At 35.7% G+C, this 12189-nt stretch overlaps 1 protein-coding gene across 16 annotated transcripts in view; it reads left to right on the forward strand.

Moving 5' to 3' along the window:
- ATRX (ATRX chromatin remodeler) overlaps positions 1-12189 on the forward strand; it is a 242762-nt gene that overhangs the window by 204520 nt on the left and 26053 nt on the right. For all 16 annotated transcript variants that reach the window (XM_060001635.1, XM_060001638.1, XM_060001644.1 and 13 more), the window contains 2 exons: positions 3278-3455; positions 4070-4264. In XM_060001635.1, the coding sequence (XP_059857618.1) occupies positions 3278-3455; positions 4070-4264 (373 nt within the window). The remainder of the gene's footprint in view (positions 1-3277; positions 3456-4069; positions 4265-12189) is intronic.

Below are 12189 nucleotides of genomic sequence, written 5' to 3' on the forward strand. Positions count from 1 at the left end.
TTCTTCAATATATGCAACTCAATCATTGTGATACACCATATTAACAAATTGAAGGATAAAAACCATATGATCATCTCAATAGATGCAGAGAAAGCTTTCTGCAAAATTCAACACCTATTTATCATAAAAACTCTCCAGAAAGTAGGCATAAAGGGATCCTACCTCAACATAGTAAAGGCCATGTATGACAGACCCAGGGCCAACATCGTTCTCAATGGTGAAAAACTGAAACCATTTCCACTAAGATCAGGAACAAGACAAGGTTGCCCATTCTCACCACTTTTATTTAACATAGTTTTGGAAGCTTTAGGCACAGCGTTCAGAGAAGGAAAAAAAATAAAAGGAATCCAAATCGGAAAAGAAGAAGTAAAACTGTTCAGTGTTTGCGGATGACATGATACTATACATAGAGAATCCGAAATTTGCTACCAGAAATCTACTAGAGCTAATCAACGAATTTGGTAAAGTAGCAGGATACAAAATTAATGCACAGAAATCTCTGGCATTCCTATACATTAATGATGAAATATCTGAAAGCAAAATTAAGGAAACATTCCCATTTACCATTGCAACCAAAAGAGTAAAATACCTAGGAATAAACCTACCTAAGGAGAAAAAAGACCTGTAGCAGAAAACTATAAGACAGAAAACTATAAGACACTGATGAAAGAAATTAAAGATGATACAAACAGATGGAGAGATATACCACGTTCTTGAATTGGAAGAATCAACATTGTGAAAATGACTATATAATCCAAAGCAATCTACAGATTTGTGCAATCCCTTTCAGACTACCAATAGCATTTTTCACAGAACTAGAACAAAACATTTCACAATTTTTATGGAAACACAGAAGACACCGAATAGCCAAAACAATCTTGAGAAAGAAAAACGGAGCTGGAGGAATCAGGCTCTCTGACTTCAGAATGTACTACAAAGCTACAGTAATCAAGACAGTATGGTACTGACACAAAAACAGACATATGGATCAATGGAACAGGATAGAAAGCCCAGAGGTAAACCCACGCACATATGGTCACTTTATCTTTGATAAAGGAGGCCAGAATATACAATGGAGAAAAGACAGCCTCTTCAATAAGTGGTTTGGGGAAAACTGGACAGCTACATGTAAAAGAATGAAATTAGAACACTTCCTATCACCATACACAAAAATTAAACTCACCATGGATTAAAGAGCTAAATGTAAGGCCAGACATTATAAAACTCTTAGGGGAAAACATAGGCAGAACACTGTATGACATAAATTACAGCAAGATCCTTTTTGACCCACCTCCTAGAGACATGGAAATAAAAATGAAAATAAACAAATGGGACCTAATGAAATTTAAAATCTTTGCACATCAAAGGAAACCATAAACAAGTCAAAAAGTCAACTCTCAGAATGGGAGAAAATATTTGCAAATGAAGCAACTGACAAAGGACTAATCTCCAAAATTTATAAGCAGCTGATGCAGCTCAATATCAAAAAAACAGCCCAATCCAAAAATGGGCAGAAGACCTAAATAACCATTTCTCCAAAGAAGATACACAGATTGCCAACAAACACATGAAAGGATGCTCAACATCACTAATCATTAGAGAAATGCAAGTCAAAACTACAATGAGGTATCACCTCACACCAGTCGGAATGGCCATCATCAAAAAATCTACAAACAGTAAATGCTGGAGAGGGTGTGGAGAAAAGGGAACCCTCTTGCACTGTTGGTGGGAATGTAAATTGATACAGCCACTATGGAGAATAGTATGGAGGTTCCTTAAAAAAACAAAATAGAACTACCATATGACCCAGCAATCCCACTATTGGGCATTATACCCTGATAAAACCATAATTCAAGAAGAGTCATGTACCACAATGTTCACTGCAGCAGTATTTACAATAGCCAGGAGATGGAAGCAACCTAGGTGTCCATCAACAGATGAATGGATAAAGAAGATGTGGCACATATATACAGTGGAATATTACTCAGCCATAAAACGAAACGAAATTGAGTTATTTGTAGTGAGGTGGATGGACCTAGAGACTGTCATACAGAGTGAAGTGAGTCAGAAAGAGAAAAATAAATACCCTATGCTAACACATATATATGGAATCTTAAAAAAAAATGGTTCTGGGCTTCCCTGGTGGCGCAGTGGTTGAGAGTTCGCCTGCCGATGCAGGGGACACGGGTTCGTGCCCCGGTCTGGGAAGATCCCACGTGCCGCGGAGCGGCTGGGCCCGTGAGCCATGGCCGCTGAGCCTGCGCGTCCGGAGCTGGTGCTCCGCAACGGGAGAGGCCACAGCAGTGAGAGGCCCAAGTACCGCAAAAAAAAAAAAAAAAAAAAAAATGGTTCTGACGAACATAGGGGCAGGACAGGAATAAAGACACAGACATAAAGAATGGATTTGAGGACACAGGGAGGGGGAAGGGTAAGCTGGGACGAAGTGAGAAAGTGGCATGGACTTATATACACTACCAAATGTAAAATAGATAGCTAGTGGGAAGCAGCCGTATAGCACCAGGAGATCACCTTGGTGCTTTGTGACCACCTAGAGGAGTGGGATAGGGAGGGTGGGAGGGAGACGCAAGAGGGAGGGGATATGGAGATATATGTGTACATTTAGCTGGTTCACTTTGTTGCCCAGCACCAACTAACACAACTTTGTAAATCTATTATATTCCAATAAAGATGTTAAAAAAAACGAGAAATATAAATTCTTGTGTTCCAACGTAGCAGGTTATCTATCAGTTTCTTTTTTTTTCTTGAATACATTCTTCCTGGAGCCCTCTGTCTACTTGATCATATTTTTCTTACCTCAGTACCTAGCATCTATCTAACTTCTCTTCTTACATTTGTTACATTATATTGTAATTGCATATCAGTCTCCGCTACTACACTCAGCGCCTTGGGCAGTGCCCTTCATTTTGATGCAGTTAGTGCTCATAACAGTAGTGAACAGAATATATTTTTTTGAGTTGTACGTAAATTTTCTACATTTACTGAGAAATCTATCAATGCGTTGAATACATTTTAAACATGTGATTTCCATATTTATCTTTATTCCTAAGTAGACTGTTTTGTTTTACTGCAGTAAGATTCTTCTTGTGCATGTAAATCATCAACGTGACTCCTTAGACATGTCTTTTTTTCAGTGAGTGAGTAATGAATTCTCTGAACTCTTGATTGTTCATAAAACTACCTTAGAATAAAGAAGTCATATCATAAATATATGTGTAGCACTCATTACTAAACATTTATTTTGTATTTTCATTTTCAGAGGGCGCTTGTTTATCATTTCAACCAAAGCAGGATCTCTTGGAATTAATCTGGTAGCTGCTAATCGAGTGATTATATTTGATGCTTCTTGGAATCCATCTTATGACATCCAGAGTATATTCAGAGTTTATCGCTTTGGACAAACTAAACCTGTGTATGTATATAGGTTCTTAGCTCAGGTAGGTTTATCATTTACGTTCTCTCTCTCTTTTTTTTTTTTTTTTTTTGCGGTACACGGGCCTCTCACTGTTGTGGCCTCTCCCATTGTGGAGCACAGGCTCCGGATGCACAGGCTCAGTGGCCATGACTCACAGGCCCAGCCGCTTCACCGCATGTGGGATCCTTCCGGACCGGGGCACGAACCCTTGTCCCCTGCATCGGCAGGCGGACTCTCAACCACTGTGCCACCAGGGAAGCCCTACATTCTCTTTTTAATATTGAAAGATTGGGTGGAACTGATCATATTGGCATTTTAGTTATTAATTTTTTGTCCTGAAGTTATGGAAAGTAAGACTTAAATTACATAAAGACAGTTTATAGTGATTGTTGAGAGCTTATTGTATTCCATTGGAAAGGAATTAAACTGTTCTCTTGCATTCTTACATCAGTAACCTCCTAAAATCTTAATTCTCTCATGAATTAAACAGCATTGTACATAAAATTTGCTTCATGGCAGTATATCACTATGAAGTTCTGCTGTTTTGTAGTAACCAATAACCTATATTTCTTCATGATTAAGTTTCATGTTTACAAAATTTATTTATTTGCATATTGTTCATTCTTTTTTGCAAAGGGAACCATGGAAGATAAGATTTATGATCGGCAAGTAACTAAGCAGTCACTGTCTTTTCGAGTTGTTGATCAACAGCAAGTTGAACGTCATTTTACCATGAATGAGCTTACTGAACTTTATACCTTTGAGCCAGACTTGTTAGATGACCCTAATTCAGAAAAGAAGAAGAAAAGGGATACTCCCATGCTGCCAAAGGTAAACATCTTTAAATTGTTAGCTTAAAAAAAGAAACTAACGTGGACCAAGGAAATTTTATTCCTACTATGAAAGTTATTCATCTAAGGCTATATTTTAGAATTTTTCAAAGAGAATAAAACTGTATTTAAATGAGAGGTCAATTCTCCACATAACACCACAAAAGATAGTATAATCTGAAACACATATTTTATGCCAAATAAAAAATTCAGCCCTGCAGAAAAGGGTTTCTGAGTAGAAACCTTAAAGGAAATAGTATGGTTCTCTTTTAATAATCTCCAGTAGAGGGCATACATAATTTTAATAATTATATATGAGATTTAATTGTCTCTTCCTTAACATTTTTTGTTGTCATATAGCAATTAAGAATCAGCAAATAAAAGTGTCTCCTGCTTGATATTTTTCACTGTCATAAAGTAAGTAGGACTTTCACATTTCCAAGTGTGAAAGTCCTCTCATTTTATAGATGGGGAAACTTAGGGTCAGAGGCATTCGATGACTTGCCCAGTTTTTACCTAATAAGTGGCAGAGACAGGAATAGTATCTACATCTGTCTTCTGGTCCATTGTTCTTAGATAAGAAAACAGTATTTAATATTAATATAGAAATTTAATATGGTAGATACCATTTTGACCCTACTGAACATGTGAGAAAACTGTATGTTCTCTGATCTAAATAAAGAGTTTATATATTTAAACCTATTCTAATTATCTAAAATGTAATTTTGGGGGGAGATTATTGGGGGAGGTGCTGTTCCTGTTGTCTTGGTTTCAAATTTAAGCACTTAATGTTCCATGTAGCTGTTAAGAGAATTGGGAAAGCAACTACTGGGTTACAGTGTCACTTTACCAAACTTCAGTCATTTGTAAAGAAAATTCAACAGTATCTTAGTTCTTCATATGGTTGGAACATTTAATTAAAACAAAAGGTAATATAAATAAATATATTTCTAACATTAATATAAATCAGTGATTTCTCTAATTATTTTTCAATGTATATAAGTCAATTAAAGTAACATGAATATTTAGCATTTGGGAAAATTTTTTAAACGTCCTTTGTCTATATAAGCAAATATTTTGTTTTTGTAATCAATGAACTTTTCTTCCATTTAAAGTTTACTGATAGAGCATTTAGGAAAGAGGTTTTGTGACAGTCTCTATCAAATCTCTTTGATAATGGCTTAGGGCCACATGAAGGTTAAAATCTATCGTTTTTATAATACTTTTTAAAGAAGAGTCATTTCACTTTCCATGTTACAAAATACTAAATTGATAGTGATTTGGCTTCCTTTCTTAATTATATTATTATAGAATGTGAGTAGGGGTCTTGAATAGTCTTCAGAAAATTTTCTGTGCACAAACAGATTTGTTTGTGTATCTTTAAAAGCAGACAAACACAAATGGCTCATACCGTACATACTCTTTTACAACTTGCTCTTTTCACCTAGATGTTTCTTGAACATCTTTCCATATTGGTACCTATATCTCTACTTTAAAAAAAAAACTGCGTAGTATATACTTGCCTTGTTTTATTTAACTCTTATATCCCTAACACCTTTCCTATCAGGTACTTAATTTTGTATGGCAAAGAGTATTCTTTAAAGACTTGCACACATTTATGTTTATAATTTTAAAGATAGTGAAGTTTCCTTTTTCAAATTGAGACTGATTTTATATTTAATTAGCCTCTTTCCTAAAATTAAACTTAACTTTAAACTTCAATTTTCATGAGAAATAGCCCATGATTAGTAATATTTCTCATAGGAAGCTACCATTCCAAGTTGAATAGAGATAATTGCTGGGCTTCCCTGGTGGCACAGTGGTTGAGAGTCCGCCTGCCAATGCAGGGGACATGGGTTCGTGCCCCGGTCCGGGAAGATCCCACATGCCGCGGAGCGGCTGGCCCGTGAGCCATAGCCGCTGAGCCTGTGCGTCCGGAGCCTGTGCTCCACAATGGGAGAGGCCACAATAGTCAGAGGCCCGCGTACTGAAAAAAAAAAAAAGAGAGAGAGATAGTTGCTTTGAAGTTATTTGTTATATGGTAAATGTCTGATTGTAGGAAATCTGTTTAATTTAATAAACATTTACTGATTGCTTGCTGACTTTGAGGTGTATTGTGAAGGTGTATTAAGAAGAGCAAGACATTGCCTAAGCTTTAAAGGAGATTTAAAAAATCCAGCAGTAAAGAAATGCTATTTAATTGTTACAGGATATCTGGAAAGAAACCATCTGTTTTATAACTTGGCACTCTGAGTTGTCAAAGGTGTCATGTTTTTTCATTTATAGACTTTACTTACTGTATTTTGTTTTTGGTGCTATGACCCTTTGCCCATGAAAAAAAGGAAAAGGAATATTGAATGCTACTTTAATGCAAAGTGCTTCAACTCTCCCACGCCTCTTCCCAAGAGGAAAATAATAGTTAACTTACTGATTTCTTACTGGTTTCATACTCTGTGCTAAATAATTAGTTCAGGTTATTTTCCTTAATCTAGCAGCAACTGAAAAGCTGTTAGTGCTGTTCTCATTTTTGAGATGAGGAAATTAAGGCTTGGGGAGGTTTATGTAACTTATCCAAGTTTACACACCTAATTAGTGGTAAAGCTGGCTTTCAAACCAAGTCTGCCCAACTCAAAAGCATGTCCTCTTAATCATTATACGTTATTGCCCCCAAATGGAGATTAGAAAGTTAATTCTAAGTACAAGAAACAAGGCAGAGGACTTGGGATTCCCAGAATTTGATGATATTTAGAATGCTTTATTTTATTTTAAATAAAGGTGGATTTTAAAATATAGAATGCTTTCACAGTCGGTACCATTGGGTGATGTAACTATTGTTAAGATTGTATAATATAACCAGTTTAGCTCACGGCTTGTGAAGTTGTAAATTCCTCAAATTTATAGAAAGCTTTAAAGTTTACAAAGGCCTTTCTCACGTATACTCATTATCTCAGGAAATTAAAACTTAGAGAGTTTGTGATTACCCAAGGGTACATGGCCAATAAGTGTTAGAGCTAGAACTTGAACACAGTAGTTTTCAAATTGTATTCCAAAGATCCTCAGGAGATTTTCAGAGGTGCTCCAGGGCTACCATGTGGCTAAGCAAGTTGGGGAAGGCCAGATGGGCAGCACTCCAAGCTCTGCATCCCATTTCGATCAGAGTCCCTCTCCTTTTATCAATTTTATGTATTGGGCTGCAACATAATATTTTATTTAAAAAGAGGACTTTTTTAGTTTTAAAAAAGCTTTTAAAAAGTTTTTAAAACACTGTACCATATAATGATGGCTTACTATCATAGTAACTAAGAATTGTTAGGGATCTAAAAGGAAATACAATAGGATGTATATGAGATTTACCTGAAGGAGTAAATTTTTCTCTCCGCTTGGAGAGAAAAAAGTAACATTCTTAAAAACAAAAGAATGAAGTGCTGATGTGACTGGTACTGAATGTATTCGCTATAGCATATGGTTAAAAAATGGAGGGGGTGCATTCAGGTACAGTTTTAATGGAAAAAAATCAGACTGGCCCATAAGTGATGGTTAGTATTTAATTGGATTAGGTAAGAATAAGGTGTGAATATAGAATGAAACAGTTTGGGTGAAAGGAAAGGGTAAGAATTTATGTACCAGACTCAAGCTATGATGAAGAAATTGGCCAGATGACGAGTTGAAATTGGATAAGTAAAGGTAGGACCAGCTTTTGGAGAGACATTAAAGGTAAATGGAGGCATTTGGATGTAAAATAGTATTCACTGTAAGTTCATGAATGGGGCTCTTTTATGATGAATGTGGGCTTTTGGAAAATTAGTGTGGCATTAAAATGCAGGATGAGGACATATAATAAGGTGATGATTGTGGAGTGAAACAGACATTTCAAGGAAATAAATGATGGAACTCAATCACTGATGATAGACTATACCTTTTGGTAGGCAGTGAAAAACCTTTAACCTAAGTAATGAAGCTTATTTATTTATTAATTGGTTAAAAACTTTGTAGGTACCTGTGATGTGCCAATTATTGTGCTGGTTAGTAAGGATACTTTGGTAAATAAGACTAGGTTCCTGCTCACAAGGAGCCTACAGTCTAAATAAACATACCGTAACAATAAAAATTATGGGTCCTGTAATAGAAATCTGTATAGGCACCCTGTACAGGAAGGAATATTCAGTTCTTTCTTGGGAAAGTTGGGGATGGGGAGCTGACATTAGGGGACTTGAACTGATGTTGAAAATAGACATGGTAGCTCTGTGCATCGCTATGAGGGCAAAAGATGAAGGCCCTTCAAGGGGAGGAGCAGAAAAAAAGAAACATGTGCATAAAACAGCATTGCAAGTTTTAGGGACCTCAGGTAGTTAAAAATAAATAATGGCGTGTAAGGAGATAGGGGTGTAGAGTATAAGGGTGGGCATGGGAAGAGGCGAGAGAAAGACTGGAAAGGTAGATGGGAATCAGATCGTAGAAGTTAGAGAGCTTGGACATTGTGTTACAGGCTGTGGGATCTATTTAATGATTTTAAACAAAAGACCAACATCAAATTTTCATTTTAGAAAAATCACTTTGGGTGTCAGTGTGCAGGATGGATTGGAGAAAAGAAAATGGATAAGATACTTGTTAGTATGCTATTAAAATGATCCGCATGAGAGAGGTAATGCAGGCCTGGAGTAAGGTGGTAGCAATGGGGATAGAGAAGTACCAGGCATGATGTAGGTACTCAATAAATGTTAATTTTGTTCCCTGGGCTTGTATTTAGAATTTCATTTAACTTTGCCCAATACTATTTGATTTTCATTTCCTTTAATGGGATTTTGAAAATTAGTTCTCTCTGAAATGGGTACAAGTAGATGTTTTTTATATTTGCCGTGAAGGATTTCTTGGTGTTTGAACCTGCTCTTATTTAAAGACATTTCAAAGTTGGTTCCTACTATGTTATAGTACAATTGCAAACACCTGCCCTTTTATACATATTTTTTAAGATGAAAGACTGCTAAAAATGGTACATTTTCACTTCCCCCTTAACTTGCTATTATCTAAATAATGATTAAGTTGCATGCCTTTTTGAGTTAACTTTTCTTTGTCCTTTGAAAAAGTATTCATTTTCAACTTACTTGATATGTGATTATCTCTTTCTGCCTCATCACTTCCTTTTAAAGTCATTATTATATAACTCCTCTTCTGTATTTCTGTTCTTGTTTACTTTCTTTTACTTCTTCACTTTCTAATTAGATTTACTATCTCAGTTTATTAACCACTTGACTTTTTCTTGTCTTTTTATCTCTGAAGTTCTTTAAAGGCAAAAACTGTACTTGCTCCTTTTCTTTCATCCATAGTGAATAAAGCAGTATTAACACTTTTATATGGCCTTTTTAGTCACCTTTATAGTGATATTTAACTGTATTTTTTATTGTTCCATATTGATCCATATATCATTGAAAATCGGTGTTAGAATTTGACTTACTTTTGCAAGCAGTAAAATTGAAATGAATCAGGTATGTAAAAGGAAGAGAATTGGAGCTTTAATTCATGTCTTCAGTTCTATATTCAATCAGCTATCTCAGCTCTATTCATCACTACACCCCATGAATTATATTGTTATATCCCCTCATTGGTTTCTTGCTGTTGTTGGTGTTGTCGCTTTTTCCTTTTTGAAATATAATGGTCTTGTAGTTCTGTGGAACCGTATTTTAAAATATATTGATTTTAGGGTCTCCTGTATCATGGCTACCAAATGTCTGTGCATTTCTTCAGTTGTTCAGGGTAATAATGTTCCTCAGACATTTTGAAACTTCAACATGACCTAAACTGATAAATACTTTAACACAAGTTTCTAGTGATAAAGATTTGGTGACTGATTCTTAACTGTTTGTTTTTTTAATATTAAAGTAATATCTGACCTCTGTTAACGTTTATGTAAATTATGTTAGGGGAAAGTACCTCTTCTGGTAATAAACTTATGAATTATATAGATATCAGAGATAAAAATCTTGGTCAAGGTCATTTTTCGTAATATGCTTCAGTGGGTATACAGCCTAAGCTCTGTACCCTTTAGTAAGAAAACAAAAGTCAGTAAAATTGGCATAGAAATTTTTTTTGCACTTCCCTTTTCCAGCATTTACTACCTATGTCTTTTTAAATATGGACTGCATGTTGATAATTATAGGGAAAACAAAATGGGGATTTAAATTAAAGTACCTAAAGTGAGGCTTTACTTCCTCTACCCTGATGTTGTGTACAATTTTGTCCCTTTGTCTTTAATCCTTCATTCAAGTTTTAATACCTCATAGCATAGTTTACTGAACAGAGGTGTTATTGTGCAGTTTTATTAGCCAGCAGATGGTAGTATAAGGTTTTACCTTTGTCATTCTTAACATTAGAGAGAAATATACTCCATTAAAATAATTTGATGTGAAGTATAAAATAGCTAATCAACCTATTTCAGGAAGTTGCATGCATTTACCTTTAAGAATAAAGGTTCGAAAGGACCCATTTAATTGTAGGGTGAGTATTAATAACCTATAGCATATTAACCGCACGGTGGCACATGAACCCAATTTTTGTTGACATGTACCTCTAAGGAGCTATGCTCATAATTGAAGCATATATGAAGTTTGATGTCATTATCTCCTACTTCTCTGCCTCTTTTATCACAAGTTTAGTACGTTTATTATTTACTACAAGTTTTAGTATTGTTTCTATATTTGTATTCACTAGCATAAAAATGATTATTATTCATCTGAATAAGAACAGACCACCAGAAATCATGCTAAACTCTAGAAAAATTGTTTTAATTCTACCATTTCTTTGTAGGTTGTAAAAGTCTCCTATTCAGTATTTGCTGGGATGGTTGATGCCCAGTAAAAAGAGCAAATGGTTTAAGCCCTGTCCCTTTTGCAAGTAACCTGCCAATCACCCTTTTTTGGGTGTAATTTTAGACAAGCCACATAAGCTTTCCAAGCCCCACTTCCCTTAAGAAGATAAGAAAACAGTAGTACCTACCTCACAGAAGAGATAATCCATGTAGAGCACACTGCCTAGCACATAGTAAGTGCTCAAATGTTAGCTGCTATTTTTGTTTCCATAATCGTCATTAATATTGCCATTATACTTGGTTCATTTCTCTGAAACCAGTATAGACTTAAATTTGTGGAATTTCAGAGGAGTCATATGAGGTCCTGATCCTTAGAAGGTTTAGCTTGACATATGACAGATCAGTAGAAGACTATCATTTAGAGGCCAGAGGCAATAATCCCAGCTAGGCTGCAGAAGAGATAGGTATTTGAGGCTTTAACTCCCTTAGAGATCAATTATAATAAAGAAGAGGGAATATGATAATATTTAATTACTAGACATTGATAATCACTTCCAGTGATGTTAGCATGCATTTGACTACAAACTGTTACTTTTTCTAACATTCAAGGATTTTCCCCCTTAAATAATACATAAAACTTTAAAGGAATTGTCTGCCTCACAGCCAGCTGTGATACCAGTGTAGTAATTTTTAAAACTGAAGGGTTGCTTCTAGTATGCTTTCTCAAACTACAAAATAAATACATGTTAATAGACTGACATGATTTTTAACAGTGCTGTTTTGTGTCTTAACTTTGATTGTATCACCTTATAACACAGGAAAAACTAAGGAGCCAAAGTCAACAAGTATTTTAGGGAGAACATTTGGGTTAAAGAGGTCATGGTACCAATGATGGCCCTAAATGGCAACCTCCCTAACTCAGGCAAGCTGTTTTACAAATCACTGCTAATGGAAACATCAACACAAATGAATTGTCTTGCTGGCAGAGTTGGGGGTGGAATGTGAGATTCCATTGCGGGGGTGGAGAGGGGTTGGGGGAGTGGAGGCAATTGGGGATAGACTTAAGGAAATGTGTCTCCTTTTGAAGCACTAGAAATAGCCACTACTATGGATCATGGAAATTC

Source organism: Delphinus delphis, chromosome X, assembly GCF_949987515.2.
Source record: "Delphinus delphis chromosome X, mDelDel1.2, whole genome shotgun sequence".
NCBI lineage: Eukaryota > Metazoa > Chordata > Mammalia > Artiodactyla > Delphinidae > Delphinus > Delphinus delphis.